This window comes from Pleurodeles waltl, chromosome 12 (assembly GCF_031143425.1).
Source record: "Pleurodeles waltl isolate 20211129_DDA chromosome 12, aPleWal1.hap1.20221129, whole genome shotgun sequence".
Taxonomy (NCBI): domain Eukaryota; kingdom Metazoa; phylum Chordata; class Amphibia; order Caudata; family Salamandridae; genus Pleurodeles; species Pleurodeles waltl.
In genome coordinates, this window is record NC_090451.1 from 35,944,999 (window position 1) to 35,963,060 (window position 18,062).

Consider the following 18,062-nt stretch of genomic DNA (forward strand, 5'->3'; position numbering starts at 1 on the left):
CAACCAACTCACGAACACACAACATAGCACAACCAACTCACGAACACACAACATAGCACAACCAACTCACGAACACACAACATAGTACAACCAACTCACGAACACGCAACCTAGCACAACAAACATGCAACATAGCACAACCAACTCACGAACACGGAACATAGCACAACAATCTCACAAACACGCAACATAGCACAACAAACTCACGAACACACAGCATAGCACAACCAACTCACGAACACGCAACCTAGTACAACCAACTTACGAACACGCAACCTAGCACAACCAACTCACGAACACGCAACATAGCACAACCAACTCACGAACACACAACATAGCAAATCAATCTCACGAACACGCAGCATAGCACAACAATCTCACAAACACACAACATAGCACAACAAACTCACGAACACGCAACCTAGCACAACAATCTCACAAACTCAACCAACTCACGAACACGCAACCTAGCACAACCAACCCAACAACACACAACCTAGTACAAAACTCACAAACACGCAACTTAGCACAACAAACTCATGAACACGCAACCTAGCACAACCAACTCATGAACACGCAGCATAGCACAACAATCTCACAAACACGCAACATAGCACAACAAACTCACGAACACACAGCATAGCACAACCAACTCACGAATACGCAACCTAGCACAACCAACTCACGAACACACAACATAGCACAACAAACTCACGAACATGCAGCTTAGTACAACCAACTCACGAACACGCAACATAGCACAACAAACTCCCGAACACGCAACTTAGCACAACCAACTCACGAACACACAGCATAGCACAACCAACTCACGAACACACAACATAGCACAACAAACTCACGAACATGCAGCATAGTACAACCAACTCACGAACACGCAACCTAGCACAACAAACTCACAAACATGCAACATAGCACAACAAACTCACAAACATGCATTATAGCACAACCTACTCACAAACACGCAACCTGGCACAACCAACCCAACAACACACAACCTAGTACAAAACTCACAAACACGCAACTTAGCACAACCAACTCACGAACACACAACATAGGAAATCAATCTCACGAACACGCAGCATAGCACAACAATCTCACAAACACGCAACACAGCACAACAAACTCACAAACACACAACATAGCACAACCAACTCACGAACACGCAACCTAGCACAACAATCTCACAAACTCAACCAACTCACGAACACGCAACCTAGCACAACCAACCCAACAACACACAACTTAGTACAAAACTCACAAACACGCAACCTAGCACAACCAACTCATGAACACGCAGCATAGCACAACAAACTCACGAACACGCAACATAGCACAACAAACTCACGAACACACAGCATAGCACAACCAACTCACGAACGCACAGCATAGCACAACCAACTCACGAAGACGCAATCTAGCATAACCAACTCACGAACATGCAACACAGCACAACAAACTCACAAACATGCAACATAGCACAACCAACTAACGAACACACAGCATAGCACAACCAACTCACGAATACACAGCATAGCACAACCAACTCATGAACACACAACCTAGTACAAAACTCACAAATACAGAACCTAGCACAACCAACTCACGAACACACATCATAGCACAACCAACTCATGAACACACAGCATAGCACAACCAACTAACGAACACACAGCATAGCACAACCAACTCACGAACACACAGCATAGCACAACCAACTCACGAACACGCAACCTAGCACAACCAACTCACGAACATGCAACATAGCACAACAAACTCACAAACATGCAACATAGCACAACAAACTCACAAACGCATAGCACAACAAACTTACAAGCATGCAACCTAGCACAACAAACTCACAAACATGCAACCTAGCACAACAAACTTACAAGCATGCAACCTAGCACAACCAACTCACGAACACGCAACCTAGCACAACCAACTCACGAACACGCAACCTAGCACAACCAACTCACGAACACACAGCATAGCACAACCAACTCACGAACACACAGCATAGCACAACAAACTCACGAACATGCAGCATAGCACAACCAACTCACGAACACACAACCTAGTACAAAACTCACGAACACACAGCATAGCACAACCAACTCACGAACACACAGCATAGCACAACCAACTCACGAACACACAGCATAGCACAACCTACTCACGAACACGCAACCTAGCACAACCAACTCACGAACACACAGCATAGCACAACCAACTCACGAACACACAGCATAGCACAACCAACTAACGAACACACAGCATAGCACAACCAACTCACGAACATGCAACCTAGCACAACCAACTCATGAACATGCAACATAGCACAACAAACTCACAAACATGAAACCTAGCACAACAAACTCACAAACATGCAATATAGCACAACAAACTCACAAACGCATTGCACAACAAACTCACAAGCATGCACCCTAGCACAACCAACTTATGAACACACAACCTAGCACGACCAACTCACAAACACGCAACCCAGCACAACAAACTCACAAACATGCAATATAGCACCACAAACACACAACCAAGCACAACAAACTCACGAACACCCAACCAAGCACAACAAACTCACAAACATGCAATATAGCACAACAAACTCACAAACATACAACCAACTCACGCACACGCAACCTAGCACAAATAACTCATGAACACGCAACATAGCACAACAAACTCACAAACATGCAACATAGCACAACAAACTCACAAACACACAACCTAGCACAAACTCACAAACAAGCAGCATAGCACAACAAACTCACAAACACGTAACGTAGCACAACAAACTCACAAACACACAGCGTAGCACAACAAACTCACAAACATGCAGTATAGCACAACAAACTTAAAAACCTGCAACATAGCACAACAAACTCATAAACTCGCAACATAGCACAACAAACTTACAAACCTGCAACATAGCACAACAAACTGACAAACATGCAACATAGCACTAAAACTCACAAACATGCAACATAGCACAATAAACTCATGAACTTGCAACATAGCACAACAAACTGACAAACCTGCAACATAGCACAACAAACTTAAAAACCTGCAACATAGCACAACAAACTCATGAACTCACAACATAGCACATCAAACTCACAAGCATAGCAACATACCACAGCAAACTCACAACTTAGCACAACAAACTCACGAAGAAGCAACATAGCACAACAAAGTCACGAACACACAGTATAGCACAACAAACTCTCAAAGACAAAACATAGCACAACAAACTCCCGAACGTGCAGTATAGCACAACAAATTCAATTGTTTAAATCAACAACCTTTCCTTTGCATACTTATGGTAATGCATCACCAAAGTACATATAGGAACAATGCAACAATTATTTTCAACTATAATGAAAACTCCCCAGGTGAGTTATTCAACATCAAGCGAACGTTATTGAAAATAGTTTATTTCAGGAAAGAAAAGCAAAAGAAATAGCCCAAAACATTTATTCAAACTGAATGTTGTGTTCTCAAAAATAAAAAGTTAAAATCAATGATATAAGCATGAGTTTTCGAGCTACCAGTTCATGTCACACTAACACTGGAGCTCTGGTCTGAACACGCCTGTGCACATACACCTTCATAAACTTTTTGTTTACTTGTGTGCAGCGCCTTGAAGCTGTAGTAGCTAGCCTCACCTGTACCCTACCTCTACAGCACCTGGCCATGTTGCTCTCATATATATTTTTTTTCTTATATATGTATATATTTTTTTTTTTCATTATATTAATGTGACCAAGATGAGGCTAGAACAAGAGGGCTAACACCCTCAAAATCTGTTTATCCAGGATTCATAAAGGATGGCAGATCACCTGTGAGGGTCTCATTGTGCTGAATTGTAGGGCATGGGGAAATAATGGGGTTTATATTTCAGCGGATGGGATATCCGTCACCACTGTGACAGAGTAACCAGTCTGATGACATCTAATTAGGCCCTCAGTGCTTTGCCCAGAATCACAGGATGCTGAGCCAACCCCAACGCCGAGACTCAAACCTGGTTCCCCCAGCTCCGAAGTTGGCCGCTCAGGCTGTTCCGCAACGTCCTCCCTGCTCTCTGACTGGTACCTGCAGGACCAGGTCCACCTAAAGGCTGAAGAGAGTGCATAAGGGGGCGGAGACAGCATCCCCAGTTCTTGCTTCAGGACCTCAGACCTGTGGGGTGATCATCTCCCAGAATCAGAAGTGTGTTTGCAGAACCAGTGCCCGGCAGAGGGCGGGAGTGTGTTTACTCAGGTGAGAGTTGGCTTTACGGAGAGTGCAGAAAGGCCCGTGGGCCCAAGTGTCCTGGGACAGCATGAGAGACATGCATGAAGCTGTTCTGAAGAAACATGGGTAGAGATAGTACATTTGGCGACGAGGACGAGACAACATTCAAGGGAAAGTACTTGTAACAATAACAATACCTACAGAGGGAGAAAAATAACCTGTCTGCAATAGCTTAACAAAATGTTTGTGCAAAAAAAACACACACCGAATGACAATTCAATAGGAGGAAATGGATACAAAGAAACCCAAACATCCGAACAAAAGAAAACTTAGTTACAAACAGGTTTTGCAACAAAACTTAATCTATCAACTGACCTTAAAGTAGTGAATGAAATATAAACAATGGTATAAAAAAAGAAATCACCTGAGATAAATATGAATAACTGAATGGGACAGTGTGTGCATATCAATGTGAAGTAATAATTTGTTTTTTTTTTTTAAATGTGTGACACGCAAGGTGAAATTACGACTGTTTTCACAGCCCCGCCATTCAATCTGCCATGGCTATTGCCTCTAAAGCCGCTGAATGCCAACTTTTGTGGTCCATCTCCCTCTGTTGTCCCAGAGTGCCATGAATAATCCTAAAACGTAGGCTGGCATCGAAGTGGTGCACAGAGTGCGTGATGTGATGTCATTAATGACATCATCAGCATCAGTCTCCTCCCAGGAGTGAAACGTGGAAAAGCCTCAGGATTTACAGGACTCTTCAAGATTTTCTTGGGCATCGTGAACTACCGCTTCTCGCACCGTCCCCGTGTCCTCACGGTGGCCCTGCAAGATAAAATATATATATTTTTTTAAAACACAAAAGTAGATTTTACTACCCCCGGATTAAATGTGAAACCAATGGGGTCAATTCACAAAAGCATTTATGAGTGCCGGAAATTGTATTGCAGGCGTAATCATTTACGTACTCCTACAAGCCTCTGTGGCCTGGCCCCAAAACATTCAACCCCCTGTTATTAAAAGTGCTTAGAGGGCACAGTGCTTTCTATATGTGCTAATTGTATGTGAATATTTCTTGAAGACTCCACAGACTAAAATACAGTTTCCAAACATATCTCATCCAAATGGTAGACCGCCTCAATCTCGAGTTGGCATACATATGACCTGCATTTCATTTCTAAATCCAGCCAAACTCACTTCCCAAATATTTTAGGCCAGTGCTTATTCACTTTTCAAATTCCATCTCAAGCATATTTGGGTAAAAGTACTTTGATGAGGGGCAGGCTAAAATTTTGTATGTTGAATTTTATTTAAGGACAAGTCCTTGTTTAAGGAGCTGTTTTTGCAGAAGGTGTGACTGCAGTTTATCTTTTTGCATTCTAATCTCTCCCTGAACTGCCATCTGTGAACACCAAGGTGTAATGTGTGGTGTGTGCAGAGGCTGTCTTGCCTGTAGGGAAATCAGGAGTTCCCTCATTTGGAGTTGTAAACACAGAACAGTTCAGTATGTTCCATACCTGCCAACTCACAAAATATGTTCACAGTTTGAGGGGGAGGTGGGCCTGGGGCCTTCTGCCAAGTGCTAGCTTAGAGGAACTCTACCCCTTACTAAGCCTCCCACCCCCTCACAAAAAAACTGAAGGGTCATCCAGGGTGTGGTCGATGCCCTGGGGTGTTTCCACACCTTTTGAGGTCATCGGCTGCTTACAGCCTCCGAAAACCAGCTGGACACCCACTGTTTACAGTGATTTCAGCTCCCTTTTCCTACCATCGTGTGATTTCGACTCCTCACCGGGTGACAGTGTGAAGGGAGCCGAAACCGTGTGACACACGGTGGCACTGTGTGAGTTGGCAGGTCTGATGTTCCCGCACAAATTGCTGCACGTTTTGCCTGGACAAATTTATGTGGTGGGAAAAGTGTGGTATTTTCGCAATAGATGTAATTCAGGTTTATGTGCACATGGCACACATGGAGTGTGTTTGAGCAATGGTTTTACAGGCTCATTGTCGCTATAGATATTATGGCCCCTGGCAGAGTTGTCTCTACTCTTAAGCTGTCTGGCTTGTTTACTCACGCCAAGCCAAAGGGGTAGTAGATATCTGACTCCGTCTGTACACCCTACTTGCTAGATCCTACAAGGCTATACAAGTAGTTTACTTCCAGAATAGCAAGACTTGAAGTTGGGCATGCCATAACATGGCGGCCAACATTCCGACAGTCGCAATATGTAAAATTGTGCTATTCTTAACCTCATATCAACATTCCTTGGAGATCTATTTTAAAGTCTGACAATTATTTGTCAGACCTCAATGTCGTCTAATTCAATGATTTTTACTTACACGTTACTCTGTCCTTGATCAATACACCCAAACGATTATCGATAGGAGAACCGTCACCATTTCCGCGCCAAAGAGGAACGCACTTTTTGGACGATCACTTCCACTGTGTAACAGCGACTCCATCCGCTGAACTCTCTCCTCATATTCTTTGCTGTGGGAAAAACGGAAATTGAATCACTCCTCGCCCTAGGAAATAAGAACAGCCAGCTCGTGGATTAACCAAAATAATGGTTCACTGCACATTTACCGCGCTTTACTTCACGTGCGTATCTTGACTATGTATAAAAGTTTTGGAGGAATGGAGTTACAACTCCCTATGCGCTTACCTTCTCAATGTTTTGGTCCTTGATATTAAGGCCTCGATAATTTGGCCCCACAATTTTTTGTCCTCTGTATTCTGGCTCAGAACATACACCAACCCTCCTACGTTTATAGAACATTAGTTTCTCGAGCCAGGCTCTTTTTTAGTTTAATGAATACCAAACTTCTTGGTGCTACTTTTTAAACTATTCCTTCACTCATATGCATTTCAGTGGAATTTTTAAGTTGGGTAAATTTTTTAAAAGGGAACAGTAAGACCCAGAAGGCAATGAATGCACAGGTCCAGGTGAGCTACTGACATCAAACATGGGCATCTTGAGATCTCTGGCTCCTTGTACACACTTCTCTGGGGGCCTCTCACATCACATGGAGAGGGTTCAGGGTGGTCCGCGAGACCCCCACCCGGTGTACCCCTTCCACCTACTTCTGCCGCTGCAGCTCCTCCTGAGCGCTCCTGGCTTCTCGAAGCTCCTCTGATGTGGATGAGAGGTTCTTCCTCCAGCTCAGCAGGTCCTCTGGAAAAGAAATGTAAAGAGAGAGACCGCATAACAAAAGTTATCATATCAATATATATTGATATTATTGTTACTACTTGACTCGCACACGCCAGTCGGCCCAACGGGCAGTGGGTAAGTACTTGTGTGGCACAAACTATGGTCTAATGTGCCTCTTGCAGTGTAAATCAGGTTTGTTTCCAATTTTTAGATTATTTGCCATGTGCATAATGCTCACTTTATGACTTTAGAGAGATTTTGTTTCTTTAGGGTGTTCAGTACAATGCGCACATATCGCCTCCCAGCCACTTCAAAGCGCTGCGGTGCTGCTCAGCCTGGGCGCTAGGCTCCAGCTGAGTCTTCAGGCTGTAGATATCTGCAGCCAGTGGGCAGTGACATTGTAGTTAGTTAAATGTATATAGCGCTTCATACCCCGGATGAGGCACCGAAGCGCCTTGGCACACAGCAGCACGCTTTCCCTTGGCTTGTGGCTGGTGTGAAGGGTCTGAGTTGGTCGTGTGGTCTATGTGGGAAGAGTTTCAGAGTCATGCATGACTGTAAAGCTGAGCCTGTGCGTGGAGTGGGATAAGCCACAGCAAGTGATGGGGGCACGTGTGATGGTGTCTGAAGACTTTGCTCTACTTCTTGGGTGGGTGTACCCCAGAGTCATCTACCTTCCTTCTCACCTTGGGCGGGGGGTGTGATCTCCCTCAGTTCTAGCTCCTGGTAAGGCCACCCCTTCATCATCTGCTGGAAAGAGCCGGCTCCTTGCTGCCTTCCTGGATCCCAGGTGGTCTCGTTGGTCCTTCTGGGTAGGTGGAGGTGGGGTTCTTACATTTGCTTCCTGTACAAAGGAGGTGGTTCCACCAATGAGCACCTTCTCCTTCGATGGGGTAGCCACGACAGGTACAAGTCTGGAGGGATGGCTGAGAGGTCACCAATTGATCACACAAGTGGATTCCTCCTTTTAATCTGTGACCAGGAGCTTAGGGGCTGGGGGGACCAACCCAGCCACTGGCCAGCAGGTTGATCTGGTTCCATTGGTTTTTTTTTTCGGAGGGGCCAATCTCAGGTGGGTGTTCATATGATCTGAAGTGGGGCCCCCAGGTTTTGTAGGATTGCACAAAACCTGAAAAGTTGATTCAGCAGATTTCATTTTGAATTGAATGCATTTGGGCTGGAGAGCCAGGAGTACTGGGTCTTGGGTTCTTGGTATGGTGACCTGTCCTGCAGTTTTCTGGATCTATCACAGGCCTTTTTCTAACTAAACTTTAGACACAGCTCTGCCCAGATAATCCGCGCCCCAGTGAAGTGGCGAGAACAAGCCGCTAGTACATATGCAGGATATTGGGGTGAGGCCGAGAACTGTGGGTGTTGTGACTTATTGGCCAGTGTAATAGACATGGAAACAGAAGGTCCCTGTTCTAACCCTTGAGTTCACATTCATCCAAATTGTTTGATCCTGGGCAATTCACGTTAAGTCCATGTACCTCATTTCACTTACCTATCTTACAAGTGCGGGAGAGCCGTTCACAGAGGTGGTGTATCACCAGTCAGAAATGTTTACCAACAAAAGGACTGATACCTTTGGAACAAAGGTCTGACTTTTACAAGCTCGGCTGAGCAGTCCAAGATTTCTACTGCAAAAGTTCATTTTCTTCTCTATTCTAATGTGTAAGATGTACTCAGGCAGAATTTCCAGCAGTTGTTAAATACTCTGCCTGTGTGAATGTGATGGTGATGGACATTTGCAGATGTTTTTTTTTTTGGTTTTGCTTCTCCGCAAGGACAGGTTTCCCTTTCTCCCCCAGGTGGACCCTTCTGTTTTACCTCCATTCCCAACCTGAGACCATATTTTGTTGCCCATTGTAATCAGTTTCCAGGGTGTGAAACTCCCTGCAAGGGATGTGTGGTTACACCAGCTTACAGTTCGCCTCACATGCAGGTAGGCGCCTCTCAGGAACCAGAAGCAAATCCAAACTGTAACATAATGTGCTTCAGTGCCTCGTTAGGGATATGAAGCGCTATACCAATGCAATCACGAGGCATGTATGGAAATTGCTCTAAATGCCATTATCCAGACAAAACTCTCAATCCTAAATCACAAAATTACGATTCGAAATGATGTTTGCCCCCCTAGGTAGCACTTGGGTGTATATAAACCTTTGTTCTTGACACCCATATCATTAAAAACACAACCTTTTAATCCTCATTTTTCTCTCTGTGCTGAGCCTCATCTTCGAAAGACCTTTAAAACAAGCACTGGCAAAGCTAACAGGTCTAGCTTCGGACGTCAGCCTTTTGGCTTTGCAGTGGTTGTTTTTGTTTTGTCGTGGGTTTGTACAACCTCTGGAGAGAGGTGGGGGTTTGCTGAACCCTCACAAATAAAAATGGTTAACTGCAAAAATAGATTTTGATTTCAAAATGCACATATTGGCATATTAGTGCCTGGTACTGAAGGGAAGTGCTTTGTGTGGGATGTGCTCCTTGTGAAAGGCCGGAATGCCATCACTCAAAGTGAAGTTAGCTAGTGACTGAAGTGGGCTGAACCCTTTGTCCCAGGTTGTACACTGTACTGGGTGTTAGAGGTATGAGAATGACTGGACTGACCAATGGATGAAAAGCTGGCTGAACGCCCCTATACGTATGTATAGAACATACAATTTTAGTTAAATCAAAATAGCTTGCCTAAGTCCATAGTTAATGAAGCCGCCCTTCCCCACTTTCCCTCTAGAGGGCGCCCCAAGTACAGACACGAGGCAAGGGCGATCCTAGAAGAAGGTGACGCAAGACACATCCATTCTGCTGCACATGGTGTCTGTTCTGTGGGGATGCTCTTCCGGTCCAGGCAGATAAAGGGGGCGGCACCACCAAAACCAGGCACGGAATGAGTGACAAACCTGGCACGGAATGAGTGACAAACCTGGCACTGAATATACTAATGGTTACTGCAATGTGCCTAAAAAAATTGCCTTGTTATAGTTTTAATTTGGTGGATGTTTACAAAGGTTTTTTTTTTATATATAATCTGTTTATGGTGCATATAATTTGCATAAATTCCAATACTTTATAGTATTAAATATGGTGTAGAGAGTATAAAAAAGAATGCTTTTATTTCTGTTTTTTTTACTGTGAGAAGTATCTATGAAACTGTTTCTTTCAACAGGTTTACATCCACAAATTGTATGAACAAATTCTCAACTTCTTATAACCCTTAAAATCCTGCATAAAAAACTACCCTCCATCACGTTTTTTAAATCGGCCTCTGCTTTTTTCTACTTTCCGTCTCCCTCATCTGCATACAAGTTTCTCTAAAATTCTCAGGCCTCTCTGCTGTAAAACTGTTTGTAAACCGTAACCATATTAATTCCAGCTAGTATTGGTGCCTCCCTTAACCCTCTCTAATAATCACATCTATGTCAAGAATTACCACAAAGAAACTGGACTGGATTGCATGGAATGAGCGTGTAAAACTAACCCCAATAACCAATGGACTGACCACTAACTAGGCTCTGGGTAGCGTGCTACTCATTTTAATGCGCTTTGATGCCTCATCAGGGGTAGTAAGCGCTATACAAATAGACACAGTCCTACAAACAGGACCCAAGGACTCTCCATAAACTGCAGAGACTGGATGAGCTTTTGACCTGCAGGTCATGTGATATCACCCAAGGAGGGAGGAGGCGACCTTTCTTCTGATTTTAATAAATACATGTCATCTGGTTGACTGATAATGAAACATATTTCAGCTAAGCATCGAGTGAAGGGTCAGTGCGTGGTCTGGACTGCATGGGTGATCAGTGTATATTGCGGTTTTCCACTCACCTTGCAACCTCTGGTTTTCGCTGCTCAGGTTGAAAACTTGCTGCTGGAGGTCGGACAGTTCCTGGAGCTGCTTCGTGAGGTTCCCTTTCATGGCGGCCTAAAGCAGAGGGAGAGGGAGGGGCATGAAGACAGGCACTCAGTCAGCTGTGTCACTTCCGGTGTGTCCTAGAGCAGCAGGCATGGCCGACAGCCTGCACATGCTGCTCCTCAGATCACCAGCAGGTCACAGGTTTTATGTCAGTAGGATAACTCTATAGGGTACGGGTTTAATCTTAACGCATAGCTCTGGCAACCTGTAGCTTACAGGTTTAACCTCGGGAGGATAGCTCCGGGAAACTGTAGGTTACAGCTTTAATCTCATTAGGGCAGCTCTGGCAATTTATAGGTTACAGCTTAACCTCAGTAGGATAGCTCTAACAACCTATAGGTTACCGGTTTAATTTCAATAGAGTAGCTCTAGCAACCTCTAGGTTAAATGTTTTATGTCAATATGATACTCTGGAAGCTATAGGCTGCAAGTTTAATCTTAAAAGGGTAGGTCTGGCAACCTATAGGTTACAGGTTTTATCTCAATAGGATAGCTCTGAAATTCTATAGGTTACAGGTTTATTCTTAATAGGGTAGCTCTGGCAACCTATATGTTTCAGCGTTACCCTCAGTAGGATAGTTCTAACAACCTATAGGTTACAGGTTTGATAACAATAGGCTAGCTCTGGAAACCTATAGGTTACAGGTTTGACATCAGCAGACTAGCTCTGGAAACCTATGGGTTAGAGGTTTCATATCAATAGGCTAGCTCTCGAAACCTATAGGTTACAGGTTTGATATGAATAGGCTAGCTCTCGAAACCTATAGGTTACAGGTTTGATAGGAATAGGCTAGCTCTGGAAACCTATAGGTTACAGATTTTCTATCAATAGGCTAGCTCTGGAAACCTATAGATTTCAGGATTGATATCAATAGGCTAGCTCTGGAAACCGATAGGTTACAGATTTGATATCTATATGCTAGATCTGGAAACCTATAGGTTGCAGAACAGCTTTGGGAGCATAGACTGTGCCATGGAGACCAGAGCTGAACCTGCAGGGCAGAGGCTCGAGTATGAGCAGTGATGCTCGGAGGGCTAGCATGTGCAGCAGAGAGGTCGGTGTTGGTGTTTTCCTGTGGTTTCTTTGTTCTATTATATTTTAAACTAAGACGTTATAAGGCGCTAAAGCATTCAGTGCTCCGGGCCTTTGGCCTGGGACAGTCGGGCTGTGCCCCCACCCCCCAGGGCCTAGGGTGTCTTTAGATGGGAATGACTGGCCCAGTGTTTATTTCAGTGTCAATGGGGTTCAGGCAGAGTCGACCCCCGTGGGTGTCAAACCCGCTCCGCCGCAGGTGCTCCAGCCGCCTGAGGTTTCTGGCTGGCATCGTATGACATCACATGACATTACATTACCAGGTGTCGTGGGTCTGACATGATGGTGGCTAGACGTAATGGTGGGGGAGTGGCGCACGTACCTCCTGGCTGCGAGAGGCTTCCAGCTCCTGGTGGGCGCGCTCCAGGCTCGCAGCGCTAGACTGCAGTTCTTGGCGCAGACGCTGGAGCTGCTCCGTAGTCTGGTTTCCCGCCTTGGTGGCTGCCAGGGTGGCATTGCCAGGCTCTGCCCCGCTCTCACAGGTGAGGCCCCGGTACATGAGGAAGGCTAGCGCCGCGACGAGGATGAGGCCGCCAGCGCCGAAGATGACGGCCATGGACACCTTGGCGTTATCCTCCATCCCGCGCTGGCAGAGGGGGCAGTGGTCGCTCTGATGCCAGGTGCTACCCAGGGAGCTAGGACCGGAGTACTGACACCAGGCTGTCACCCCAGCCTGCTCTATCCGTCCTCCTTACAAGACCCGCCCACCTTCCCTCCCTCCGGGAGGATCTCCAAAAATCCCCGATAGGGCAGCGCCGCAGGAAATCACATGTTCAGGACAGCAAGCAGGGGCACGTGAACTCCGATTATTAACTATTAACTGTGTGAGGTCTGGACAGCAGTGTACTCATTGCCATCACTGGCCTCACGCACTGCAGTGGAATCTCACTCATTGTCATCACTGGCCTCACACACTGCATCACTGGCCTCACACTGCGGTGGAGTCTCACTCATTGCCATCACTGGCCTCACACACTGCAGTGGAATCTCACTCATTGTCATCACTGGCCTCACGCACTGCAGGGAAATCTCACTCATTGTCATCACTGGCCTCACACACTGCAGTGGAGTCTCACTCATTGTCATCACTGGCCTCACACACTGCATCACTGGCCTCACACACTGCGGTGGAGTCTCACTCATTCTCTATCACTGGGCTCACACACTGCATCACTGGCCTCACACACTGCATCACTGGCCTCACGCACTGCAGTGGAATCTCACTCATTGTCATCACTGGCATCACACACTGCAGTGGAGTCTGACTTATTGCCATCACTGGCCTCACACACTGCATCACTGGCCTCACACAATGCGGTGGAGTCTCACTCATTGCCATCACTGGCCTCACACACTGCAGTGGAATATCACTCATTCTCTATCACTGGCCTCACACACACTGCATCACTGGCCTCACACACGGCAGTGGAGTCTCACTCATTGCCATTACTGGCCTCACACACTGCAGTGGAGTCTCATTCATTGCCATCAGTGGCCTCACGCACTACCGTGGAATCTCACTCATTGTCATCACTGGCCTCACACACTGCATCACTGGCCTCACACACTGCAGTTGAGTCTCACTCATTGTCATCACTGGCCTCACTCACTGAATCACTGGCATCACACACTGCAGTGGAGTCTCACTCATTCTCTATCACTGGCCTCACACACTGCATCACTGGCCTCACACACTGCAGTGGTGTCTCACTCATTGCCATCACTGGCCTCACACACTGCAGTGGAGTCTCACTCATCATCACTGGCCTCACACACTGCATCACTGGCATCACACACTGCGGTGGAGTCTCACTTATTGCCATCACTGGCCTCACACACTGCAGTGGAATCTCACTCATTGTCATCACTGGCCTCACACACTGCATCACTGGCCTCACACACTGCAGTAGAGCCTCACTCATTCCCATCACTGGACTCACACACTGCAGTGGAGTCTCACCTATTGTGATCACTGGCCTCACACACTGCAGTAAAGTCTCACTCATTGCCATCACTGGCCTCACACACTGCAGTGGAATCTCACTCATTGTCATCACTGGCCTCACACACTGCAGTGGAGTCTCACTCATTGTCATCACTGGCCTCACACACTGCATCACTGGCCTCGCACACTGCGGTGGAGTCTCACTCATTGTTATCACTGGCCTCACACACTGCAGTGGAGTCTCATTCATTGCCATCAGTGGCCTCACGCACTACCGTGGAATCTCACTCATTGTCATCACTGGCCTCACACACTGCATCACTGGCCTCACACACTGCAGTTGAGTCTCACTCATTGTCATCACTGGCCTCACTCACTGAATCACTGGCATCACACACTGCAGTGGAGTCTCACTCATTCTCTATCACTGGCCTCACACACTGCATCACTGGCCTCACACACTGCAGTGGTGTCTCACTCATTGCCATCACTGGCCTCACACACTGCAGTGGAGTCTCACTCATCATCACTGGCCTCACACACTGCATCACTGGCATCACACACTGCGGTGGAGTCTCACTTATTGCCATCACTGGCCTCACACACTGCAGTGGAATCTCACTCATTGTCATCACTGGCCTCACACACTGCATCACTGGCCTCACACACTGCAGTGGAGCCTCACTCATTGCCATCACTGGACTCACACACTGCAGTGGAGTCTCACTTATTGTGATCACTGGCCTCACACACTGCAGTAAAGTCTCACTTATTGTCATCACTGGCCTCACACACTGCAGTGGAGCCTCACTCATTGCCATCACTGGCCTCACACACTGCAGTGGAGTCTCACTTATTGTCATTACTGGCCTCACACACTGCATCACTGGCCTCACACACTGCAGTGGAGTCTCACTCATTGTCGTCACTGGCCTCACACACTGCAGTGGAGTCTCACTAATTGTCGTCACTGGCCTCACACACTGAGCAGGAGCCTCACTCATCATCGCTGGCCTGCCACAATGCAGTGGAGTCTGACTCGTAGTCATCACTGGTCTCACACACTGCAGTAGCATCTCACTCGTCATCACTGACCTCACACACAACTGTGGAGTCTAACTCACTGTCATCACTGGCCTCAGACACTGAGGTAAAGTCTCACCCATCGTTGGTCTCACACACTGCAGTGGAGACTCACTCATTGTCTTCACTGGTGTCACACACTGCTGTGGAGTCTCACTCATTGTCATCACTAGCCTCTCACACTGCAGTGGAATCTCACTCGCCATCACTGGCCTCACACATTGCAGTGCAGTCTCACTCGTCATCACTTGTGCCACACACTGCAGTGGAGTCTCAAACATTGTCATCATTGGTGCCACACCCTGCAGTGAGTCTCACTCGTTGTCATCACTGGCCTCACACACTGCAGTGGAGGCTCACTCGTTATCACTGGCCTTACACACTGCAGTGGAGTCTCACTTGTTGTCATCACTAGCCTTACACACTGCAGTGGAGTCTCACTCATTGTCATCACAGGCCTCACACACTGTGGTTGAGGCTCATTCATTGTCATCACTGGCCTCACACACTGAGGTGGAGGCTCACTTATCATCGCTAGCCTACCACACTGCAGTGGGGTCTCACTCATAGTCATCAATGGCCTCACACACTGCAGTGGTGCCTTACTCGTCATCACAGACCTAGCACACTGCAGAGGCATCTCACTCGTCATCACTGGCCTCACACACTGCAGCGGAGTCTCACTCATCATCACTGGCCTCACACACTGCAGCGCAGTCTCACTCGTCACCACTGGCCTCTCATCCTGCAGTGAAGTCTCACTTCTTGTCCCTGCCTCACACACTGCAGTGGTGTCTCACTCATTGTCATCACTGGCCTCACACACTGCAATTGAGTCTCACTTGTTGTCATCACTGGCCTCACACACTGCATCACTGGCCTCACACACTGCAGTGGTGTCTCACTCATTGTCGTCACTGGCCTCACACACTGCAGTGGAGTCTCACTTGTTGTCATCACTGGCCTCACACACTTCAGGGGAGTCTCACTCATTGCCACAACTAACCTCACACACTGAGGTGGACTCACACTCATCGCTGGCCTCACTCACTGCAGTGGAGTCAAACCCGTTGTCATCAGTGGCCTCACACACTACAGTGGAGTCTCACTCATTCTTTATCGCTGACCTCACACACTGCATTGGAGTCTCAATCATTGTCATCACAGGCCTCACACACTGTGGTTGAGGCTCATTCATTGTCATCACTGGCCTCACACACTGAGGTGGAGTCTCACTTATCATCGCTAGCCTACCACACTGTAGTGGGGTCTCACTCATAGTCATCAATGGCCTCACACACTGCAGTGGTGTCTTACTCGTCATCACAGACCTAGCACACTGCAGAGGCATCTCACTCGTCATCACTGGCCTCACACACTGCAGTGGGGTCTCACTCATCATCACTGGCCTCACACACTGCAGCGCAGTCTCACTCGTCACCACTAGCCTCTCATCCTGCAGTGAAGTCTCACTTCTAGTCACTGCCTCACACACTGCAGTGGTGTCTCACTCATTGTCATCACTGGCCTCACACACTGCATCACTGGCCTCACACACTGCAGTGGAGTCTCACTCATTGTCGTCACTGACCTCACACACTGCAGTGGAGTCTCATTTGTTGTCATCACTGGCCTCACACACTTCAGGGGAGTCTCACTCATTGCCACAACTGACCTCACACACTGAGGTGGAGTCTCACTCATCGCTGGCCTCACTCACTGCAGTGGAGTCAAACCCGTTGTCATCAGTGGCCTCACACACTACAGTGGAGTCTCACTCATTCTTTATCGCTGACCTCACACACTGCAGTGGAGTCTCGCTCATTGTCATCAGTGGTCTCACACACTGCAGTGGAGTCACTCATTGGCATTACTGGCCTTACACACTGCAGTGGAGTCTCACTCGTCATTACTGGCCTCACACTGCAGTGGAGTCTCGCTCATTGTCATCAGTGGCCTCACACACTGCGTTGGGGTCCCACTCATTGCCACCACTGACCTCACACACTGAGGTGGAGTCTCACTCATTGCTGGCCTCACTCACTGCAGTGGAGTCAAACTCGTCATCACTGGCCTCACACACTGCAGGGGAGTCTCACTCATTCTTTATCGCTGACCTCACACACTGCAGTGGAGTCTCGCTCATTGACATCACTGATCTCACACACTGCAGTGGAGTCTCGCTCATTGACATCACTGGTTTCACACACTGCAGTGGAGCATCACTTATCACTGGCCTCACACACTGCAGTTGAGTCACACATTGGCATTAGTGGCCTCACACACTGCAGTGGAGTCTCACTTGTCATCACTGGCCTCACACTGCAGTGGAGTCTCACTTGTCCTCACTGGCCTCACACTGCAGTGGAGTCTCACTTGTTGTCATCACTGGCCTCAGACACTTCACTGGAGTCTCGCTGATTGCTACCACTGCCCTCACACACTGAGGTGGAGTCCCACTTATCACTGGCCTCACACACTGCAGTGGAGTCTCACTCATCATCACTGGCCTCACATACTGCAGTGGAATGTCACTCGTAGTCGTCACTGGGCTCACACACTACAGTGGAGTCTCACTCATTCTCCATCACTGGC

General features: G+C 47.2%; 1 protein-coding gene across 1 annotated transcript; it reads right to left on the minus strand.

The window, feature by feature from the left end:
* Positions 1-3,453: 3,453 nt before the first annotated feature.
* LOC138267891 (tropomyosin isoforms a/b/d/f-like) lies at positions 3,454-13,141 on the minus strand. Its single transcript, XM_069217128.1, has 5 exons — positions 12,762-13,141; positions 11,259-11,355; positions 7,364-7,454; positions 6,619-6,769; positions 3,454-5,103 (listed from the first exon to the last, which is right to left on the minus strand). The coding sequence occupies exons 1-4, from the start codon at positions 13,017-13,019 to the stop codon at positions 6,637-6,639; spliced, it is 579 nt and encodes a 192-aa protein (XP_069073229.1). The 5' UTR covers positions 13,020-13,141; the 3' UTR covers positions 3,454-5,103; positions 6,619-6,636.
* Positions 13,142-18,062: the final 4,921 nt, after the last annotated feature.

What these genes read in the sequence shown, in the direction of transcription:
- LOC138267891 (XM_069217128.1), bottom strand. Translation starts at nt 13,019, where the DNA reads ATGGAGGATAACGCCAAGGTGTCCATGGCCGTCATCTTCGGCGCTGGC. An exon ending in AAGCCTCTCGCAGCCAGGAG is followed by an intron (nt 11,356 to 12,761) that starts GTACGTGCGCCA and finishes CCTCTGCTTTAG; the next exon opens with GCCGCCATGAAAGGGAACCT. An exon ending in CGAAAACCAGAGGTTGCAAG is followed by an intron (nt 7,455 to 11,258) that starts GTGAGTGGAAAA and finishes TTTCTTTTCCAG; the next exon opens with AGGACCTGCTGAGCTGGAGG.